This window comes from Hyperolius riggenbachi, chromosome 6 (genome assembly GCF_040937935.1).
Source record: "Hyperolius riggenbachi isolate aHypRig1 chromosome 6, aHypRig1.pri, whole genome shotgun sequence".
Taxonomy (NCBI): Eukaryota; Metazoa; Chordata; class Amphibia; order Anura; family Hyperoliidae; genus Hyperolius; species Hyperolius riggenbachi.
Window position 1 is genome coordinate 298,981,938 of NC_090651.1, and position 24,752 is coordinate 299,006,689.

At 43.6% G+C, this 24,752-nt stretch overlaps 1 protein-coding gene across 6 annotated transcripts in view; it reads left to right on the top strand.

Moving 5' to 3' along the window:
• Positions 1 to 24,752, top strand: part of LOC137521642 (tubby protein-like) — a 72,131-nt gene that overhangs the window by 3,294 nt on the left and 44,085 nt on the right. For 3 of the 6 annotated variants that reach the window (XM_068241155.1, XM_068241161.1, XM_068241159.1), the window contains exons 1-7: positions 4,387 to 4,453; positions 4,547 to 4,593; positions 18,574 to 18,612; positions 18,817 to 18,868; positions 20,760 to 20,913; positions 23,577 to 23,711; positions 24,377 to 24,490. In XM_068241155.1, coding sequence (XP_068097256.1) covers positions 4,547 to 4,593; positions 18,574 to 18,612; positions 18,817 to 18,868; positions 20,760 to 20,913; positions 23,577 to 23,711; positions 24,377 to 24,490 — 541 coding nt within the window. In that variant the 5' untranslated portion in view covers positions 4,387 to 4,453. Of the gene's footprint in view, positions 1 to 2,463; positions 2,485 to 4,386; positions 4,454 to 4,546; positions 4,594 to 18,573; positions 18,613 to 18,816; positions 18,869 to 20,759; positions 20,914 to 23,576; positions 23,712 to 24,376; positions 24,491 to 24,752 lie in introns of those variants that run through there. The other 3 variants (XM_068241158.1, XM_068241160.1, XM_068241157.1) reach the window with 3 other exon arrangements.

The following is a 24,752-nucleotide window of genomic DNA, read 5'->3' on the forward strand; positions in this document are numbered from 1 at the left end:
GTGTGCAATTTAGCATTTATACGGGGGATCCAGTTGACCTTTTGTCCAGGGCGCCATTTTATCCAGAATTGCTTCATATTACATAGAAGTGGTACGATTACACCATCCACATAGTATCATTAATGGGCAAATGGCGTTCATGCCAGTTACACCATGCATGCCTGTGACATAATCCTGGCACCAACTGATGAACAGGTGTGACAGGAGTTTATGGACGTGTGAAAGACGAGTTGGGCAGGCCAGGCTGATAAGCTCCTCAATAGATACAACAGTGGCAATTAACACCTGCCCACCAGAAACATGGAATGATGCACAGAACATGACACTGACTGAGCACTGACGTTCCCATAGCAACCACGTTTGTAAGGCTTCTGCGCTGTGCTGGGAATTCCACAGGAAATCCTATGAGTCACTTTCACTCTAACGATGTCGTGTCTCTACTCGTACTCCCACGTAAGTTCCAGAAATGGGAACTACTTAATCTAAGTTATTAAGAAATAAACATACAGATCTATGAACATTCTACTGAAAATGTGTTTAAAGGACTTATGAGCTGAAAATGCTTAAAAAAGTTAAATACATTTTTAAATTCTGCATGTATGGAGGACGCCTTCCACACCCTCCCATTCATTCCGCCTTGCCCCCCCTGGTCGGGTCCCGACCCGTTCGTACGAACGGGTCAGGTTGAAATTCCCCCCTCAATATGGCCGCCACAGATGGCTGCGCAGTCCGCATAGACGTGATTGCGGCTGCGCAGCTCTAGGGCCTCCTCCCGCCGCGTTATCTCAGACTCAGGCTGTAGCCACATTGTGAGCTCTTTTTTGACTATCAGCACTTTCTGAGAGCTTTTAAAAAAACGCTCTCATTCACTTACATTAAAATCGAAGTAAAATCACGGTAAAATTTCTGAACACAATTTTCCTAAAACGCGATCGTGGCTATTTTACCCCGATTTTAATGTAACGGAACAGGAGCATTTTTTTAAAAGCTCTCAGAAAGCTCTGATTGTCAAAAAAGTGCTCAGAAAGCGCTCACAGTGTGGCTACAGCCTAAATGTTATTTCTATCATTTAAACTGATATATTTCCTATTTTTAAATGATAACATGAAGGAGAATTAATGATGGTAGAGCTCCCCCCTCCGCTGCAGAATGAGCGCAGCAGGAAGCGCTGTATATACAGCAACTCGCCTCTCTGCGTTCCAACCGCCAATCACTTGCCGCTGGTCTCCTCCTCTGCATAGCCGCTTATACACACTGCTAAATCTACCTGCTAAATTTACCTATCTAACCTTTACTGGGGACACCTACCTATCCAACCTATACTGGGGGCACCTACCTATCCAGCTTATACTGGGGGCACCTACCTATCTAACCTATACTGGAGGCAGCGACCTATCTAACTATACTGGGGGCACCTACCTATCTAACCTGTACTGGGGGTACCTACCTATCTAGCCTATACTGGGGGCACCTACCTATCTAACTTATACTGGGGGCACCTACCTATCTAACTTTTACTGGGGGCACCTACCTATCTAGCCTATACTGGGGACACCTACCTATCCAACTTATACTGGAGGCACCTACCTATCTAGCCTATACTGGGGACACCTACCTATCCAACTTATACTGGGGGCACCTACCTATCTAACGTATACTGGGGGCACCTACCTATCTAACCTTTGTTGCGGGCACCTACCTATCTAACCTATACTGGGGGCACCTACTTATTTAACCTGTACTGGAAACTCCTACCTATCTAACCTATACTGGGTACACCTACCTATCCAACTTATACCGGGGGCACCTACCTATCTAACCTATACTGCGGGCACCTACCTAGCTAACCTATACATGGGGTGCCTACCTAGCCAGCCTATACTGGTGGCAACTATACTGGCTACCTATATTGGAGGCACCTACCTAACTAACCTATACTGGGGGCACCTACCTATCTAACCTATGCTGGGGCAACTATTCTGGCTACCTATTTTGGAGGCACCCACCTAGCTAACCTGTACTGGGGGCACCTACCTATCTAACCTATACCGGGGGCACCTGCCTATCTAACCTATACTGGGGGCAACTATACTGGCTACCTATACTGGAGGCACCTAACTGGCTAACCTATAATGGGGGCAATTATACTGGGGCACCTATGCCTGGCTAACTGTACTGGGGGGACCTATAGCTGGCTACCTATACTGAGTGCAACTAGACTTGGCTAACCTATACTGCGGGCTCCTATACCTGGCTTCACGGCAGTGTGTGTGGGGGGGGGGGGATCACAATTTTTACACCCTCGCCCTGGGTGCATTTTAGCCTAGTAACTGCCCTGCACCTTTGCAAAGACTATCATCCAGTCAATGTTATGTGCTCAGTATAGATTGTTCCTTTATGTTTAAAGGGCACCTAAACTGAGAGCGTTGGGGCAAGGGGGACAAAGGAAGCTTTTGGAGGATCTAGAGGGCTCTCTCAACTTAGGTAAGTATCTTTTTTTCTTTGGCTGAGGTTCACCTTGGGTATACATTTAGCAGCTTCCTGTACTGACTACCAGGTAGCTGCTCCCATAGTTGGTTGGTCCCAACGGTAATGGTAGCCATACATCTAACGATGCATGGGCAGATTTGACCAAGAGACAAATCTCTCTCTTATCGAATATGATTAGAGAGAGATCTGTTGGCTGCCCATACACCACAGGCCGATTCCCAATCAGTTTCATGCTGAAATCCATCCAGATTCGTCCTTGTGGCGCCGCATCCTTGTGACGACACCTCCTCGCGGCCCGATCCTTCCCCCTAATGTTAAGTGTCCCCCTAGTGCCCCGTGCATGTTATACATTACCTGTCCGCGACCTCCACTGCTCCGGGCGCATTCCCCTCTCCATATACGCACTCCCCCCATGGTTTCCTAATAAGGACACACGTGTGACATCACACGCGCACCCCTACTAGGAAACCACGTGGGGCGTGCATGTATGGAGAGGGGAATGCGCCCGGAGCAGTGGAGGGACAAGCGGAGGCCACGGAGAGGTAATGCATAAACTTTATACGGGGCGTGGGGGGGGACAATGACATTAGGGGAGTCAGCGTCAGGGGTTTCATTGCATTCGGCGATCGTTGGAAAATTGCACGCCGTTACCGCCGCACACCTGATCGAACAACATTACTACTACTGCAGAACCAATGAAGCCCTAATACAGTGACTGGAGGAGCTCCCCCACTGGCAGCAGCCTGATTTCTTTGCAGTTGCACCGCATCTCTTTGTGTAATTTGCCTTCTTAAAACAGATTATTATTATTATTATTATTATTATTATTCTTAAAACAGATATTCCTTTCCCTCTGCTTACACCTCTCTCACACATTGGCCGACCTTGGAAAGCCAGTATTGGTGGTCTGCAATGCAATTATTGCACATGCATTTCTAGGGGGATGTAGCATAAAATTTGCACTTTGGCCCATGACTCTGTAGCTGCATTCATCACATAAGGGCGCCAGGAAAAAAGGGCGCAGGGTATCATCTGTAACAATGAAAATGAAAATATATTTACAGTGTTACAGAGGGCTGATAGAAGCCCCAGGTAAGTGGCGTTTTTTATCCTTAGCAAACCCCCACAGAACCCCCTTTAAAACTCCCCTTCCTTCCTGACGCCTAACCCTAAAACCCCCTTTCTCCGTTGCAAATAATGTTAATACAAAAAGAAATACATTTGTAAGATAATAAAGTTCAAAACTATAATTTACAATATTATAATTCTCAAAAGAAATTTAAAAACAATATTTATTGAAACACTGATTCTCAAAACTAAAAATGTTGGTGGGACGGGCCCGGGCCTGCTATTTATCAGGCGGACAGATTTCTTCTTTGGCGCCTAATAGCCGATATTTTGCATTAGCGCATATGGCAGGCATGGGCAAACTTGGCCCTCCAGCTGTTGAGGAACTACAAGTCCCACAATGCATTGCAGGAGTCTGACAGCCACAGTCATGACTCATAAAGGCAAATGCATTGTGGGATTTGTAGTTCCTTAACAGCTGGGGGGCCAAGTTTGCCCATGCCTGGCCTATGGGGCACCCAAATAGTCCATTAGTGCCAGGCGCCCACATTTCCTGATTCCCTGTAGCTATGCTGGTGGCTGCCACACTATTCAATAGATGATGCAGCTAACGCCTGCACATAGCTTCATGCTTAGCGGACTCTTTCATTGCCGGTTTCTCCTATGTGCATCATTACCGATAGGTGGGTTTTTGCTTTGTCAAAGGAGTCTTCTTTTTGAGCAGGTTTATAAGCCAGGTTAAGAAAGCTGATTAAGAGGATCCCAATTTACTGATGTCTCTGGGATTACACGAGCTGCTTGCCCCTCCCCCTGTATAGCGATGTGCCAGTCTTGATAAAAGCTAATACAAAGCACTGCACAGCTTCCGAGCCTGCAGAAACTGCTCTGTCTTCAGGTAGAACATCCAGATATGTCTATTCTGACCAGAATGCTCACTCCAAAAATACCAGGTCTGCCTGAATGTCTTACGAATGTGTTCTTCTTACAGATGGCTCTGGATACTGGAGGGCTTCACACTGTGTGGAGGAAAGAAATGTGAGTATTGTTTTTTTTCCTTAAACTGTAGAAATTCGGTAGAATTGTGACATTCCGCACCAGCAAAAACTAGCACAAGGAAAGTGTATTCCCCATTTCCAATCAGATTCTAATTTAAAAACACTCGAGGCAACATGTGACATGGGGGTTGATTCATTATAAACTACCGTGGCGTCACCACGAGTTACTTGAGGCAGCGCAAGGTAATTGTAAGGAGCGCACGCTAAGCGCAGTATTCTCTATAGCGTGTACTCTAAACTTACGTGAGGTAAACCTAATTGCCACACGATACCATGAAGCACAATAGTTCATTAGTGCAGCCACTGCTATGTTAACATAGTAGTGGTCGCACTAGTGGACTTTCACGGTCGCGCTACATGGTATCGCGCGGCAATTAGGTTTACTTTGCGTAAGTTTAGAGCACATGTTACGCAGAGAGGACAGCGCTTGCAGTAATGGCCGTGGCAGTTTATAATGAGACAACCCCCTGATAAGATAAACATGTGTATGTACAGTGCCAAACCTGCTACTAACCAGGCTGTTTTACTTGGTTTTGTTGCTGCCTGAAAGAGTTATGGTCATTTTAAGGCATGGAAGTGACAGATTCTGTCTTGTGGGTACCCTATTATTATTATTATTATTATTAAGTATTTATATAGCGCCGACATATTACGCAGCGCTGTACAGTGTATATATATATATTGTCACTAACTGTCCCTCAAAGGAGCTCACAATCTAATCCCTACCATTTCCATATGTCTATATCATGTAGTGTAAGTACTGTAGTCTAGGGCCAATTTTTTTAGGGGGAGCCAATTAACTTATCCGTATGTTTTTGGAATGTGGGAGGAAACCGGAGTGCCCGGAGGAAACCCACGCAGACACGGAGAGAACATACAAACTCTTTGCAGATAGTGCCCTGGCTGGGATTCGAACTAGGGACCCAGCGCTGCAAGGCGAGAGAGCTAACCACTACGCCACCGTGCTGCCCCCCTGAGGAATATAGTAAACATCACTGATAAGCAAATTACAGCCATAAAAGTTTTCCTGGCTGAACACAACTTCTGAGAGCAGAGGTTGATAAAAGGTCAATTGTTCATGTATTTTTATTTAGGGACATGTAATAGGATGCCACTGAGCAAAGCCATTGAACAAAACATTCAGGGCTCTTTCACAGTGTGACGTTAAAGTCACACGTTAAAACAACATTTAACGCAGAATAACTCACTGCAATGAAAAATCAATGCCCCATTCACAGTGCACACGTTGCGTTGGTGACTAACGCTGCACGTTAAGTGAAAGTGCTGCATGCAGTGCGTTATACACGTTATTAGCTGCGTTAGACTGTTTGCACATGCTCAGTAATGACTTGGAAACATACTTTTCATTGCCTGTATGCTCTACTGTATGCGACGATAACTGGGCATTAAGTTACGTTGCAACTTTTTTGGGGCATTGCGTTGTAATTTGCGTTGCGACTTTAACGTCGCATCAAACTGCACCGTCCTACTGTGAAAGAGGCCTGAATCTACTTTGTAAATGTTTAAATATAAAATAATACCATGGGATATCTAAAAAAAAGTCATTTTTAAGAGTAGGAGGATAACTACAATTGTTTATCTCATCAGTTTATTTTCACCTCGGGCTCACTTCAAGAATTTTCTGCAGTGCAAGCCACCTTTTAAATATATCATCGCAGAGCTGTTGTACCTCAGCCAGTCACAAAGCTAAAGCCTCATACACATGCTATAGGGAACTTGGCCGAGATTTCCATTCGGGCCCATTTCACAATGTAGTACATGTACAGATGTCCCACGAAGTCACGGGCTCATTAGCACTACAACACACATACACTAATGCCATTTTCTTGTGCGCGTTTCCGAGGCATGCCATGGGTGTGGCAGTGTATTATAGCGCAGACGCCGGAAGTTGCAACTCAGAACGCAATGGGAAAATGCTTGTGTCATGCGATGAAATGTTCCCCTCCGCGTTACATCACAACACGTGAAAACACACAGCTGTACTGTGAATGAGATCATGAAAGTCTATGGACTGTCATGTTCCCATGTAGATTGCAGACTATGTGCAGTGCGTCATGACTGACAACAGTGCACATAGTGTGAATAGGACCTTACAGTTCTTTCACATGAAATAAGTTGCTGGCAGTTATGACTGAATATAGACAACTGATGTGCAGCCTTGGTGAAGGTAAAAGTGCCCACTAACGGTACCATTTTTTCACCAAATGCGATCTTTTGTTGCGATCTTTACGATCGAATTGTATATAAAATTCACCATTTATGAAGGCAATGGATAAAGAACGATTCTTTGGTCAATTGCGAAATAGGATAAAATCGATCCAAAAGTTGGACTTTATGATCGAATTTGAGGAAAGAATCATTCAGTAAATGTGAACAATCGATAATTGCCTTACAATTAGTTACTATCATTCAAATAACATCGAAAGATCGCATTTAGTGAAAAATTGTACTGTTAATGGGCAACTTTAAGTCCATGATTCACATTATATGTATTTTAACTGAAATCTTTTGTACAATGCACTGCATCAGCAGCCTCACCACTGTTTAAGTGAACCAGAAGTGAGAAATATGGAGGCTGCCATAGTTATTTCCTTTAAAGAGAACCTGTACTGAGTAAAATTATTTAAAATAAACACAGGAGGTAACTTCAAATGAACATTACATAGTTACCTTGCCATCAGTTCCTCTCAGAAACTCACCATTTTCTGCTGACAGTGATCCCTTCCAGTTCTGACAACATTTTGTCAGAACTGAAATATATCAGATGCTACCGGTTATATATCAGTTGCTGTCAGTTACAGCTGAGAGGAGAACTGATGTGTCCATGTTTCCCTATGGCTCAAGTGGGCGATGTTACAGTTTAACTGTGTGCTGACCAGAAAGCTGTTATGGTGTAATGGCCATTTTCCAAATGGAGGACGGAGAAATCCATTGATCACAGTGGACAAACAGGATGCAGGAGAGGAAAAAGAGATTGAGGAGTAGACTACACAGGAGGTAAGAATGACTTGTGTATGCTTATTTTGACTTTTAATTTTCAGTTCAGGTTTTCTTTAAGCAACAAAGCAATACCAGTTGCTTGGCTCTCCTGCTGATCCTCTGCCTCTAATTCTTGTAGCCGTAGACCTCGAGGCCTCATTCACACCTAAAATCGAAAACGCAAATGCAAGCGTTTTGCGTTTTTGTGTGTGTGTGGGGGGGGGGTGTTTCCCCCTCCCGGCGCTCCACTACACGCTGCGTTTCTGGTAAAAGCACTTTTCTTTGCGCTTTTCAAGAGCGGTTTTGTAATTCACTCCCCGACGCAAGTCAGGAAGTGAACTCTTGGACCTGGAAAATAATAAATACAATGTATTTATTCTCAAAAACGCAAACGCAATCGACGCATAAAGCGGTTTTGTGAGCGTTTAGCGCTCTTCCGATACCTTCCATTATATTAAAAACACCCCAAAAATGGTACAGGCACCGCTTTGCTGAACACACAGTGCACGAACCGTGCTGATATGAACCTTCTCATAGAGACTCATTGCACCTGCTGAAAACGCCCTCTAGTGTGAACGAGTCCTGAACAAGCATGCAGCAGATCAGGTGTTTCTGACATTATTGTCAGATCTGACAAGGTTAGCTTCATGCTTGTTTCTGGTGTTATTCAGACATTACTGCAGCCAATACATCAGCAAGGCTGCAAGGCAACTGGTTTTGTTTAATAGGAAACAAATATGGCAGCCTCTATATCCCTCTAACCTCAGGTTCACTTTAAAGTATGTGCCACTGCTCTGTTCAGTCCACCCATAGCTACTCCCAGCTGTGACATCACTTTTTCTTCTTGTGTTTTTGCTACTATAGCAAACTCCAGCAGCTTATGATATCTGAAGCAATGCAAGAACTAGTGCACCACCTTTTGCAAAATAGCTCTACATTGTATATTCATTTCATTTAAAAAGCAGCATATCAAACATGTAAATCCCTTCTTCACAGTGTACCCATGTCCAGTTCCAGTTCCAAACTATTCCAATTTCCAAGCATAATATTATCCACCAAATGACAGCGGTACTGTATACTGAGTGTCAGTTAACTAGACTGTTAAGGCCCGTACCCACCTTGCGATTCTTCCGACGATTTTCAGAGAGCTGCATTTTTGAGCGACGCGCTTTTGTTTACGCGATCTCACAACGTGGGTACAGACGCACGATCACACGATAATCGCATAGCGTTGCACGGTGATAATGACCGGATGTGATCTTTAAGATCCCCGACGACACTCGTGCAAAGTATCGCGATCGCTTGAAGTCTCATCGCGCCAGTTGCATAACATCATGCATACCCGCCGGCCGGAAGATGAAGGCAGATGGATTTATAACTGTCTAGACAACTCTTTTACACAGTAGAAGTGAAGAAACTGGTGTGTAAGATGGTTGACTTATCTTTTAGAGCAGTGTTTCTCAGCAGTGTCAGCACTATTATAGTATTTACCCAATATTAAAGGACAACTGAAGTGAGAACGCTATGGAGGCTGCCATATTTATTTCCTTATAAGCAATACCAGTTGCCTGACTATCCTTCTGATACTCTGGCTCTAATAAGCTATGATTAAGGATCCATACTATGCTCCGATACGCGTAAGCTTTTACTTGTACATTATGATTATAGTTTTTCTACGTTATCCAACCTTCTGGTGCAGCGGGATATCCTTTACAGTTTGTACCTCTAAGGGCTCATTCAGACTATACGCGCTGCCGTGCGCATTTTGGTACCACGCATAGTGTGCGACACGTATAGACAGCCCTTCTACCGTTCCCATTATATGCGCTGCGCAGCAGCGCGATACGCTATCGCGCTGCTGCATCTTTGGGAATGGCATCGCAGATCCCATTCACTGTAATGAGTGAGATCTCTAGCATAGCGCAGATGGCGTGCGATCAGACGCGTTGTATTCCAATCGCACGGCTGTCTGCGCTGAATGATGTGATCGAGGCCATATAATTTTAACCATAGACGCTGAACCAGCATTCAGCAGATCAGGTGTTTCTGACATTATTGTCAGATCTGACAATATTAGCTGCATGCTTGTTTCTGGTTTAATTCAGACACTACTGCAGCCAAAACAGACCAGCAGGGCTGCCAGGCAACTGGTATTGTTTAAAAGGCAATCAATATGGCACCCTCCATATTCTACTCACTACAGTTGTCCTTTAATGACAATGTTGGCCAAGTACCCTCTGCTGTAGGTAACATTATTTCAAGTACCCCTCAGGTATATTCAGTATTAAACATATTAATGAGGAATTGTCAGCAACAAAATCAGAATCAGAATTCTTTATTTCGCCAAGCAGTGCCTGGAATTGGGTTTGGCACATACAGAGCTCAGCAATTTCAAAGACACGACAATAGTGCAATATACAGGAGACTGGAGACATACATGGTTAAGCATTTAACAAGATATTACAAATAGTACTAATAGTACTAGTAAAATCAAATTCTATTTACCCACTGCTCTGTGTTTATTATCTAGCCAGCAACCTTATCCTATATTGCAAGCAATCAAATCTAATCCTAAACGTGTTTGCTATAATAAATGGCACGCACGTGTCCATTACCAACGGACGCTGGCACTAGCTGTAACGAGGGGGGACTTTCAGCGGCCATTACCAAACCCAGAGCTGGGAGGTATACAGGAAGCGGTGACGGCATCATAGCAAAGGATGTCGGCACTAGCGGTAACGGGGGCGGAGCTTCAGCGGCGATTAAAAAAAACGGGCACTGGCTGGCCTATAGAGGGCGGCGCCATGGACACGGACCCCATGTGGAGATGAATCTGACATCACGCTCCGCTGCCTGAATACTTCCTATGCGCCCGCTGCACACGCTCTACCTCCTGGCTTGACACGCCCTGTCACCACTCATCCCGGCCGCTTTAGCGCCTGCAAACTCCGCTCATCCCAGCTGCTGCTATGCCTGCAAAGTCAGCTCTGGAGTGCTACACATAGGAAGCCTGCTCTGTCTCCGCTCATCCCTGCCGGATCAGATCCGTTGCAAGCACTGGCATAGATTGCTGCAATGTCTCCAGGCTGCGCTTCACTCCCGCTCTCACACCAGGCGCCGGCAATGATACAGGTATTCACTCCGGACCCTGCAGCACTCAGCCCACCAACCTATAATAATAATGGCAGTATTTGTATAGCGCCTTTCTCCTGACGGACTCAAAGCGCTTGCGAGGCAGCCACTAGAGCGCACTCAGTAGGCAGTAGCAGTGTTAGGGAGTCTTGCCCAATGAACTCCTTACTGAATTACTGGCTTACTGAACAGGCAGAGCCAAGATTCGAACCCTGGTCTCCCGTGTCAGAGGCAGAGCCCTTAACCAGTACACCATCCAGCCACCATAATGTTAATGACTCGCATATAAGCCGGGGGGGGGGGGGGGGGGGGAGGGGGAGTTTTGAACATATTTTTTAGGGTCAAAAATTCGGCTTATACGCGAGTATATACGATAACTGTTTCAGAGCTGATTTTATAGACCCACAAATCCCAGATATGATTTAATAGAGAATATACTTTGTACAGGTACTGAATAGCCATGATGGCTACACTGGCAAGCAGACAAAAAGCATTGCTGCATATCAATGGAATCCCCCCCCCCCCCCCCCCCCAAAAAAAAAAAATCTCTTTTTTATACAGAGCTCAGGGTTTTTTTTTTACTTGCAGAGATTTGGGATGAACTGTGAAGAAGCATTTTATTATTGCGTTACAAATATACCACTAAACTTTATAGCAAGAGTCTAGTGGCCTTCTACTTCTGCTATGTTTTTTTATTGTGTTCCTGCACTGTAATATAGAAGGTGCTACTCATTAATTCCACAGGGCAGCTGTCCTCAGCTCATAGATAATAAGCTTAGCTGGCCATCTTAATCCAGTGTGTCTGGGCAAGTGCGGCTACAGGAAATATTGACGTAACTACATTAGGGTGAAATGAATGGCAATACCTGCGTCACGCTATCAGGCCAGGCACCAGCTGGGCACATAAATTGACTTTTCCAAGGGGAGATGAATGCATTACATAAAATGGTTTCTGGCCTAAATACATCCAGCAAACAAATATGCTGTGTAATTAATGGTGAAACGGGAACAAATGGCTTTGGCGATCGTTCAACCATGACAGTTCATAGGGAAATAAATCCAGACGTGTTCAACAGAATTGAACAGACAAATAACTCTTAGTATGCGGTTGTCTCATGTAATTTATATAGCGATGAGTGAGTCTCTTATTAATGAGGTGTAATAAAAAATTATTAAAGGACAACTGTAGTGAGAGGTATCTGGAGGCTGCAATACCAGTTGCCTGGCAGCCCTGCTGGTCTATTTGGCTGTAGTAGTGTCTGAATAACACCAGAAACAAGCATGCAGCTAATCTTGTCAGATCTTACAATAATGTCACAAACACCTGATCTGCTGCATGCTTGTTCAGGGTCTGTGGCTAAAAGTATTAAGGTGGCCATATATCAGGCGACTTGGTGACCAATCACCCATCCGATTAGATTATTATAAATCGGTGCCACCAATTGCATGCCCGATACATGATGCAACCAATTTCGGCCCGAAATTGGTCGCATTAATTGGTCGGACATGCTGCAAGATGTTGGTCCAATGTGGTCAGTCGGGTGCGTGGCAGTAACAGCAAGCGATAACGGGATGAGTGACGAACGCAATTGAATTCCCGACCCTGTCCCCCTTTATGTGCCCCCCTTCTGCCCAGTGAACTATACATTACCTGTCCATGGCCGCTAGCTCTGGGCTGGCTCTGGGCTCTGGCTGTCCTCCATCCATACACACTCAGCAGATGTTTGCCTCCATCCATGTGGCTGCATGTATGATGTCACACACGCACCCGCATTACTCTGACAACCTGCAGGCAAGCGGCATATGCGGACAGGTAATGTATAATGCACTGGGCACCGGGTGGGGGAGGACATTGAGCATTAGAGGGGACTGCATTGGGATGGTGGGGTGGCGGGTGCGGCGTCACAAGGACCATTCCGGATTGATTTCAGCATGGAATTGATCGGGAGTTGGCCTGTGGTGTATAGGCAGGCAGCAGATTGCTCTCCGATCAGATTTGATCAGAGAGAGAGATCTGTCTCTTGGTCGATCTGCCCATACATTGTCTGATGTATGGCACCATTAGAAGCGACAGGACAGGCAGGCAACTGGTATTGTTTTAATGGAAATAAATATGGCAGCCTCAATTATCCCTCTCATTATAGTTGTCCTTTGAATAATAAAAGCCTTATGCTACGTACACACATGCGACAACGATCGTTCGTTGTCAACGACGAACGAACTTTTAATTGATGAAAGAACGACCTAAGTAAAGTTAGTTTTAAAAGATGTGTAACGATCAGATCGTTAGAACGAACGTTACATCGCGTAAAAGCAACTATTGCGCCTGAGCATTAAAAATGAAAAGTTCCATGGAGAAATAGTGAAATGCGCATGTCAAGTCTAGTACGAACGACCATTTCCAACGATGTACTACTTTTGCAAACGATCGTCGTTGGAAAAAAATCCGCCAAGCTAGATCGTTCGTTTTTAACAATCTAGCTCGTCTGTCGTTAGACTTAATAGTCGTTGGCTGCTTTTTTTTAAACGATCGTCGTTTCAAACGATCGGGGAACGATCGTTTCAAACGACTATAGTCGCATGTGTGTACGCACCTTTAGGGAGAATTTGCCCTCCCTGCACCACAGCACAAACTACCTACCTGACGCCTAATCTTAAAACCTTCTCCCCACACAATCTACCTACCTGACACCTAACCCTAACCCCCAGCCCCCCCCCCCCCCCGCACAATCGCACAATCTACCTACCTGACGCCTAAACCTTCCTGCCACTCACACTACCTACCTGACTCTGCATGCCCAGAACCCTGAGAAGAAGCATTTCAAATGTTCCCAAATAGGCAGGTCGGGATTTACCATAAGGCACTTTAGGCTCGTGCCTACAGGCGCCTTATGTAGAAGAGGTGGCTCCCGTACCCAAATGTCCCCCTATTGGGGGGGACTACTTAATACTGAGATGGGAGTACATCTGGCTTCCTATACTGGGGTGCGGGGGCACATCTACTACCTACATTAATGGGGTTACCAAATACTGGGGAAAATCTGGCTACCTAGTAGGGGAGGAAGGATGCCTACCTAATAGGGGTGTGTGGCCTTAGTTGAGGGGCGGAGTTCAGGGTGCCAGAACGCCTGTGCCTACAGGCTACTGAGCTGTAAATCCGGCTCTGTATATAGGACTCAACCCCAAGTTGCAACATACAGACTAACACAACGTTTCGTGCACGTGACAAAGGGCGAAACCTGGTGCTAGTCTGTATGTTGTATCTCCGCATTTATGGAATAAACAGGAATTGGATATATTCCGTTTTGGGATTGAGTTCTATATGGGAACATTTGCAATGCTGTGGACTGTTGTATGGGAGGATTGATGGACCTCTCGCCCTATTAGGACTCCCAGTGTTTTATAAATACACATCCCTGAGGCTGGTGGACATTGTACTCACATTTTTCAGAACTCTGAGCATCTCAGATAATGCTGCACATAATTCTGGGCATGCACAATGAATGGGGAGAAAATGGCTATATTACCCTCATCATTCTATGGGTAGCACAGTGGGATTTCTCAGCGTGGGTGGTGGGCATTCTAAGGGTCCCTGAGGTAACCAGAAACTTGAAATTTTGACCCAAAGTATCAAATTGCTTATGGTACTGGTACCCCAAAGCTGAAGCCTCCTCTACATTTGGGAGAGAATTGGCCAAACTGTAAAGATGTCCCACAAACTCATTAAATCTAAGCCCTGATATTTCTGTAACCCTTCCTCCTACACCCCACACATTTTCAGGGTAGGTAGGGGACTTCAGAAAATGTTTCTGTGCCAAATGGCACCCCCAATACTGCTGGTTCTCTAAAAACAGATTCACAAAACTTTTCACAAAATATCAGCATGTTTGGGAATCTGTAGGCCAATACACAACCGTCTGTTATTTGCAAAAATATATGTGTGACCCAGAAAAAGATAAAAATCAACCTAAAGGCCCATACACACGTCCAATAAAAGCGCATGACCAACCCGACGACATGACCGACCGCACGACCAAGTGATTGCATGACTTGTTGTATTTTCTGCGCACCAACTTCCTGAATGACTAACTCATTTACATACTGTGCACGCAAGCAGAACGATGGACCGCACGATATGGCCACATTCAAAACAAGTACGAGTCATTCAAAGACTTGTACACATGTGGCCAACTGCACGATATCAGCCCAACAGCCGTGTGAGTTGATCTGCCGGTTGGATTGGAGAACTCGCCTGTTATCAGTCACTCGTCCAGTCGTTTGTCACACGTACAGACGCCCATCTATCGTCCAACCGACCAAGTTTGGATGATAGTTGTGTGGAAAAGTTGCACGTGTGTACTAGCCTTTACCTTTACGATAATCGCAATGCACAGTTATTTACAAATGTGCACACTATTAACCTTTGTGATAACAGCAGTAATGCAGAATTAAGTGAGCTCTTTATTGGGGCTGTAGTGCTATTGATAATCTCTATATGTGCTTCAAATAGTGGTAATCATTAACAGACCATTCCTTCTCCTCTGCTTACTCCTCTCTTGCACAGCAGCTGTCTTTAGTAAGCTGGTATTGGTGGTGTGTATCATGCGATCCTTATACATCCCAATGCTGGGAGGGAGGCCCAGTGTCAAATCTGCCATAGGGTCTATGGTCCTGTAGCTACAACACTGAGTGCTTCAGCTTGACCTATCATTTCTTCCCATAATGATACATTTTTTTATTTTTTTTATAAATTAACTGCTAAAGGACAACTGTAGCTAGAGGGCTATGGAGGCTGCCATATTTTTTCCATTTAAACAATACCAGTTACCTGCCAGTCCTGGTGATCTATTTGGTAGCAATAGTGCCTGAATAATTTTGACAATATTGTCAGAAACACCTGATATACTGCATGCTTGTTCAGGGTTTATGGCTAAAAGTATTAGAGGCAGATGATCAGCAGGACACCCTTACTGAGGTACAGCATAGCTCCCAACTGTTCCTTTTTTTGGAGGGCAGTTCCTTTTTGGTAACCAAATCCCACTGTCCCTCTTTCTCCCTCATTTGTCCTTATTTAAAGACTGAAGTACAGATTTGAGTAAATATAGGAATTTTTCTACTGACAAATGCATTTAATTGACTCTAAACTTTATTCCCATCATTTAAATTGATATATTTCTTATTTTCAAAAGTCAAAATGAAGGAAAACTAATTACGATAGAGAGGACCAGTGTGGTTTAAATGATTAAATGACATCTCTTGCTTCTCAATTCTTTTTGGTATGCATCATGAAGGGGGTGCTGGGGGTGTGGTTAGAAGTGTGGAAGGGGTGTGTCTTAATGAGTCCCTTTTTCCTATCTCAAAAAGTTGGGAGGTATGGGTACAGTGTTAGGAAGATTGCATTTCATTGCCAGAGTACATACAGATGCCATTGTGCCCAGTGCATTGTATTTCATGAGGAGCAGAGGAGGGGTGATGTTACAGAAAATTGTGAATGTTTGTGCAAGCTGTTACTATAGAACTGATTGCTTTTTAGGAAGTTACTAGGTCTCCAATTTGGAAAAAGTAGTGATGCTGGCCATATATAAGGACTATAAGGACAATATTGTAGGACTATAAGACAAAGTCATTTGTATTACTGTTATTTATTGTGCTACATGGTGCTCTTTTGCACTACATAGCAATATAGCTGTGACACCATCAGTGCATTTTAGATGCACTTTATTTTGTCTTGAGGACGGACATGTTATTGTCTTGGCTGATGTTTCTTAGACAGCAAGGAGAGGTGGCAACACTTACAAAGAAAGGCTGCATCTGAATGAATAACAGCATAGGTGTGCAGAGCCTAATTTATAGGCAGGATACATATTGTGCATTCAAAACAGATGCATCAAGTTAACACTAATGGAGGATGTTAGCTTCCACAAACAGAATGCTCTGTACTGGACCCTTCCACCATGATGAGGCCATTCATCTGGAATGGACCCTAACCTCTAACTAATTACCAAACAAGCATAGTGTGAACCTGGGAGCGACTGTCCATATGAAGCTTGATGAGTCTGGTGGTTCCCTGGCAGATTGACTGTTGCCCCTGCTGACAATACTGGAAGTGTGGCCAGATCCCAGATTCTTATTATTTATAGTGCTATGCATTAACCTTTGGCAAATACTACTTAGAACTATAGTTGTGACATGTTCAGGCCATTTTTACATGGACATTACTGAGGTTTTCTTTAAACAATGCCGGTAAGGATTGGCTCTTGCTGTGGACTGCTACAGAGGTTAGGGAGTGAAGACGGATGAAAAAAACTACACATCACAGCAAAGTCAGTAGTTTATAAGCGGAATTTAGTTTCCATAATGAAGTGTTACAATTGATCTGTCAATTGGGCAATCATTGCAATCATTAATCACTGCAGTAGATATAAATTAGACAAATATATGTTAAAGCACAACTAATGCAGCTGAAGAGCTGTGCCACATATGCACAACTGTCAGTCCCATGCAAACTGCCCATTCAGCTCTGTGTGGTCAGGATGGTGAGCAAGGGAAGGGGAGGAGAGGTGACAGCTGGGCTGGCCAGAAAAGGGGGCAGCAAGCACACTTGTGGTGCAGTTCACCAAGCGAACCCGTGTTTGTATTGATATCTGCTGGTTTGTTGGAGGGCGGAGATAGGGATAATCAATGAGATGCAAATCATTTCTCCTAACATTCAAAGTTCATGTAAATTATATTCAGCTTGAACTTAGACCAATAAAAAATGACAGAAAGATATTCTGATTGGTCCAATGTCAACTTGCATATAATTTACATGAAATTTGAATGTTAGGAAAAACTATTTGCATCTCAGTGATTATCCTCAACTTAGAACTTCCTCTCCGCTCTTAAAGATAATCCACAGTATCATAAGCTTTACGGGGAAAAAAAGTATTCATTCCAATTTATGGAAAGCCTAAAAAAAAACCGAAGTTTAACTTGTTTTAACTTTAGCAGAGGGCACTGAAAGGGTTAAGCCTCAGTGCATCAGAGCTGCTTGGCAGAGATTGTGGCAGAGCTCCTGAAGTCTACTCAAAGTTGCTGATAAGACAGTTTCATTTGGCTAAACAAACACGGAGCACAGAGAAGTGAATTTATGAAGCAACTATCAGTATATAGACTTTTCATTGAGTGCCATGCAAGAGTTCAGGTTCACTTTAAAAAGTGAAAAGAAATATGGCAGCCAGCCAGCCACCATATGCCTCTCACTTAATTTACATAAAGTCTTAAAGTGGTATGAAACTCAGCATTTCCTCTTTGCTCTAAAAGATTATTTACAGCATAAATTCTGCTACCACAAAAATAATTGTAGCAGAACAGCATTCAAACAGTTAAACACAGCACTGTGGAAAACTCCTTGCTTCAGTTGGAAGCTTCTAGCCGCATCCAAAGAGGTGATAACATTGTCTTTTGTTTACATTTCGTTGTCAGATACATTTAGTAAACATAAGCAAAGTGCAGAATCTAAGCTCTCTTTTCTTCTAGTATGTCTGTAACTGAGAAGTGATCACAAGATACAGTAGATTTTAATATATAAATACAGCAGCTATGCAATAAAATGCAATGGCAGCTATCAGAGCATATAAACTGTACTTTGGGAATTTCTAATTTATAGACAGACAATATTACTTGTGCACAAAAGCAAATATGATAACTGTATGGATAATATAAAATAGGAAAACACATTTTTATTGAATGTTATGTCATATTTTTATCCAACTTTAAGAATCACTGAAATATATTTTTAGCAGTTTTCCCAGAATGTAGAATTTTAATAAGTATGTTTTTACTGCAGGCCAGAAAATACTTTAGAGTGTTCACCACCTCCAACCAGGTAAGCTATACCCTGATATCTGCAATATAATACCATTACATTTATAGACTATCATACTCTCCACTGCCATTTGTGGTAGTAAATGAGATCATAGCTAACGATCAACATCTGTAGACAGAATTGCATTAATAAAGTGTTTATAATATCTACAACAGGCCAGTTAGTAAACAACTTCTAAACTGTTTTTTCTGTTTCACGCTACAGCCAACAAGGAGAAGGAGTACATGATGTGCGTCAGCAGAAACTGGAGCTGCAGGTAGCACTATCATATTACCTAATAAACAACTTTCTGCGGATTACAGTGGGAAAATTACAGGATCACGATAACTGAGTACCAACAGTGAAGCTCACCATATATGCGTCTATTATGGCCCTATATGCCAGGCTGATCGATCCATATCTGACTGGAATTTGGCCAGATAGTGATCAATTCTGACCCTACATAGCAAACTCTGATAAAGTCTATCGAGCATCAATGACACTACAAGCATTACACTGCTCAATGCATTGCCACACTATGGGCCAGCCCATTGCCTCCACCACTGCGGTGGTCCAAACATATTCTAATTTGGTTACATCTGCTAATACATATAGATAGATAGATAGATAGATAGATAGATAGATAGATAGATAGATATAGATATATATAGATATAATATACATAATATACAGTATATATATCACTAATATTATAAATGCGAAAGTTTGGATGTTGGTTACTCAATCACACAACAATGGCTGAACGGATTTGAGTGAAATTTGGCTCACACATAGCGCCATATGCAATTCACTTTTTCTCCTGAGTTTTCTCCTAGGAGATAATTTTTCATCTTCAATTTAAAAGAACTTTCTAGCATTTTAAACTAAAAAAGCACTTTTAACTAAAAAAGTACCAAAAAGTAGTTGAAAAAGTATTATCAAAACTATTTTGAGTATTTTCTTGCTTTGTGGTGGCATAAAAGGCAAATTGTTGACAAGTTTAAAAATATCACCTAGGAGAAAACTCAGGAGAAAAAGGTGATTGCATATGGGCCATAGTACATTACCTGGAATAACATATAGGATACTTTTTATCCCCATAACCAAAAAGTAGTCGAAGACAATTACAAATTTCGCTGGAAAAATGTAATCTGCAGCCATTCTTACTACACTGTTAATGGGAGGGTCCTCAAACTTTGCACAGTTGGTCACTGGGTGACTGGGATTAATATTCAGAAAAATGGGTGGAGCCTACAAAAGCCAATCAAAATTCACCTATTGATTTTCAAGGGGAATATTTAATTGCTGCCATTCTTGCACTGTTATGGCACAATCCTCAAACCTGGTACAGTTGGTGATTTGGTGACTAGGGTTGAAATTCAGAAAAGGGGGTGGAGCCACAGCCAATCAGATTTGTTTCATTTCAATGCAAATTATTGATGCCAAAGTCCGCAAAGCTCACAAACTAGGTTATTGAGTAATTGAGTAATTCTGTGTTAGGGTTAGGCACAGCCAACACCAGCCAAATACAAACCCGGGCAACGCCGGGCCCTCAGCTAGTATATATATATACGTGTTTAACCAGCTGAGCGGTCTGGACGAGCTCAGCTCGTCCAACACCGCCAGCGGCTGCCGCTCAGGCCCTGCTGGGCCGATTTTAATGAAATAAAAAGCAGCACACGCAGCCGGCACTTTGCCAGCCGCGTGTGCTGCCTGATCGCCGCTACAGCGCGGCGATCCGCCGCGTGCAGCGGCGAAAGAGGGTCCCCCCAGCCGCCCGAGCCCAGCGTAGCCGGAACAAACAGTTCCGGCCAGCGCTAAGGGCTGGATCGGAGGCGGCTGACGTCAGGACGTCCATGACGTCCATGACGTCACTCCGCTCGTCGCTATGGCGACGATGTAAGCAAAACAAGGAAGGCCGCTCATTGCGGCCTTCCTTGTTTATTATGGGCGCCGGAGGCGATCGGAAGAACGCCTCCGGAGCGCCCTCTAGTGGGCTTTCATGCAGCCAACTTTCAGTTGGCTGCATGAAATAGTTTTTTTTTTATTTAAAAAAAACCCTCCCGCAGCCACCCTGGCGATTTAATCAGAACGCCAGGGTGGTTAATGCTATGACTGTATTTGTTTTCATGTTATGTTATGATGAGATTTCCTTCACATCTGGGTAGCGCAATCTTTATGAGAAAAAGCAGAGGAGAAAGCGGCAGGAGCCCCTGATGATGCAAGCCAACCCTGATGCCAAACTCAAGCCGCGGAGGTCCCGGAAGCCTGAGGAGCAAGCAGTGCTGCTGGAATCATGCACTGTTTCCACCATATATATGGGTAGGGGACGGCAATCAAAATGTGTACTGAGTTCACAAGTATTTCTTTCTGTACCGATAGATTCTTGTCCAAAACAATATGACTGTATGAACAGTCTCAGGCAGGGCCGGCGCTACCATAAAGGCAATGGGGGTAATTGCACCAGGGTCCCCACATCCATAGGGGCCCCCAACAAGTTTTCACCACCCCACTAAATGATGTGGATACAGACAGCCCTACAATGCCTGGAACTTGGAGGAATATAAAAGGTAGAAAACCGAGAGCCCAATATAGTGTAGCTTGTATTGGAGGAGTGCGAATGATAATGATGAAACGTAAGTATTGTACTTACAAACCAGGGTTACCTCCAAGGTAACCACTGAAAAGGCAGGTGGGGAGACCAAGCCTGTCCCCACTCAGGATTAAAACGTCGCTCTCTGTGGATAGAGGAAAAAAAGAGGGTGTACCACCCTTCCACCAAGGGTGGATTCTTGATGTGTAGAGCTGTCAGAGGCGCCAGTAGGATAAAAGTCATTAAAACGTTTAAAACGTTCGGGATGCGGTGGTGGACCAGCCAACCCAAAACAGACACAGGTACTGTCGATTCCAGTCATAAATATGACTACTGGCGCCTCTGTGGAACTTGGAGGAGGGGAGTGAGTGCTACTTCTCCCCACTGCTCTATGTAACGCAGGAGGGGGGGGGGGGGTTAGCTCATTAGGGGACGCATATGAGCAGTATACTAGAGAGGAGGGGGAGCACACATATGGGACTATACATGTGGGGGGGGGGGCTTATCTATCTATAATGGAGGAAGGGGGAGCACATCAGGCTACTTACACTGGGGAGAGGGGGGCACACCTAACTACTAAACTGGGAAGGGGGGAGGGAGAACATCTGGCTTTTATACTGGGGGAAGGAGGGGCGTCCCCAGGTTACTTTTGCCCTGGGGCCAAATTGTAACTAGAACCATCTCTGATCTCGGGGGCAGAAAATGAAAGTGCCACAAGTATAGCCCTGGATAAGGTCAAAGCAATATTATTATCCAATATACAAAAATAAACTGAATAAAGTAGTACAAAAACATTGATGATGGGAAAAGATTTAAAGAGAAAACGGAACCAAGAATTAAACTTCATCCCAGTCAGTACCTGATACTCCCTTTCCCATGAGAAATATTTTCCTTTACACAAACGGATTATCAGAGGGCTCTGTATGCCTGATATTGTGGTAAAACCCCTCCCACAATGTGATATCAGGACCATGGTGCTGACATCACACTGTGGGAGCCTTGTTGCATTGTAGGAAATAAAAGCTGTTTACAGCTGTTTCCAACTGCCAAAAAAGCAAGCAGCATCTCCTTCCACTGACACCACCTACCAGCAGTAAAAATGTCACCATTTCGTAAATGTCAGAATGTAAATCAGGGAGAGGAAAGATTTTACAATGGGCAAACGCTGACTAAATCATTTATACATAATTATTGTAAAAATGAAGCATTATTACATTATTTTCACTGGAGTTCCTCTTTAAGTTTACTGTAGCACAACTGATAAATTAAAAGGGGTTTGCTGTTTGCCTGCTAGAGATTACTGCAGTTCATGCTGCCACCCTGGATGAAAATATCTATAGAGCCAGCAATGTTGGCCTGTTTATCAGGGTTGTAGCTGTAGGGAAAGCAGTCCCTGCTACCCCAGGGGAAACAGAGCTCTGGGGGACCACAACTACTTATTACCCCCCCCCCCCCTTTCTCCCCCCCATTATTCAATTTCCATACAACATTTTCAGCATATTCAGCACTGCTTGACTAATACTGTCTATAATATCTTTGTTAAGCATGGGGAAAATCTGCTAACTAAAATTATTGCATTGTGAAGAAAACCAATTTAGATCATTTTCCGATAGGTTTAAATATATCAAATATATTCATCAATTCTTTAGTAATAGTATATGTAGGTAGAAAAAAACAAAGTCTTGTAAAAGTAATACCTTTTAATGGCTAACTGATAAAGTTAAATAATGCAAGCTTTCTGGGATCTAGTCCCCTTCTTCAGGCATATTTCTAGATGTTAGCTGTAGTAAAACACTGATGCAGGGAAGCTGCATGAAGATGGCAGTTGTACTGGTTGCTGTTTAGCAGTTAGATGTCAGGTGATCAGCAGGCTGGAGCCAGTGAGCTTATGCAAGCAAACATGAAATCTAGCAGGTTTCTGAAGATAGTGAAGCCAAGTCAATCATGTTACATAAGGAGTCATGAATCCCATTCCACAATTTAAACCTTCTGTTAATGTCTTGAACATTTTCATAAATTTGTACTCAGAAATCTTTCTTGCTTGCTCATTTTTGAAGTTACCCTTAAGAATAAATACTTTTAGTAATAGTAGTAATAGTAGTTTGATTTTCCTTTTAGTTTACATCTCCCAGGCTCTCATATACCGTACAAAGTCCTGGCCATTAGACAGCGAGGTCCGACACAGGTGTTGAACTTTCTTAACACATTTTCTAAATCACCTGACATTTACAGCTTACCATCCGCCTACTGGCAGACCAAAGTATTACTGTATGTCATTAGCCCCCCCTTCTTTCCTTTCAAATGGTTAGTGAGACTGCCCATTCATTTTTGACAATGGTATGAAAATAAAGATGTCCTAAAGATAACAGTTGTATGGATGTAACATTTTCAGGTGTGTCTAATCCTGCCATATCAGAGGGGATAGTGGTCAGCCCACGCCTGAGTACTGCCACGTGGTCAGACAACATCTCACGGACCACCAAGTATGATGCTGAGCCAGAAAAGAGAGAGGCGGAGCTCCATGGAGGTAGAGAATGGGACACAGTGTATTTAGTACACACATTCAATTTTGATTGCCCAATTTTACCACCTATATACAGTATGAGAGCTTACCTACACAATTAGTTGATGATATTCAAAATCAGGTTGCCCTCATACTCAGGCCCGGATTTACCTCACAGGAGCCTATAGGCACAAATGTCCTGGTACCTTAGTTTACGTCCTCTATGAACCTACAAATCCCCACCGAACCCCACTCCATGTGTGCTGGCTGTCCCAGCTGTCACTTCTCCCTTACCTTGCCCATCATAGGTAGCTACAGGTCCCCCTTAGTATTAGGTAGCCATAAGTACCCTCGGTATTGAGTAGCTTGACTGAAGGGAGTTGTCATCAGTGGAATGCTGAGAGCAGGGTGAGTAACCTCTCATTTACACTCTTATCTGGACTGGGCATAGGGAAGTAGGGAGGCGCTCTGGGAGGGAAGTGAGCCACCTTTTCATCATCAGACGCCTGTAGGCATGTGCCTACACTGCCTTATGGTGAATTCGGCTCTGCTCATACTACATGGATGTGGTAAAATTGTCCAATCAATGGCCAATTCAAATTGAAGGTGTATACCAGGCTTCAGCGTTGCAAAATAGATACTTGCTGTGGTATTTGTGCGACATTTCTGTACAATCCTTTGTCTGTCAGCAGATTTTTCAGATGAAGAATTAGAGGAGACCATTCTTGAAGACACTAGACCTCTCACCAGCAAGAAAGAACCAGCCCCAGCCAGGCCAAAGCAGAAGAGCAAGGCAAAATCAGGTGTGCAATCTTCACTAACCCCATAGCACCTTTCAAAGTAATAATCTACTTAATACAAGGCCCAAGGTGTTCATTAACAAGCTCTTTAATGTTTGCCAGCAGTATTACCAATAAAATGTGTTTGATTGCTACGTTTGTGGTTTTTATGCCATCATTAGGTAAATTATTAAAAAATAACTACGGCCCAATAGCTGGCTGCACACTTCAATTACCAGTTACACATATTTTCCCTGCCAAAACATTCAAAATTCAGTTGATACTT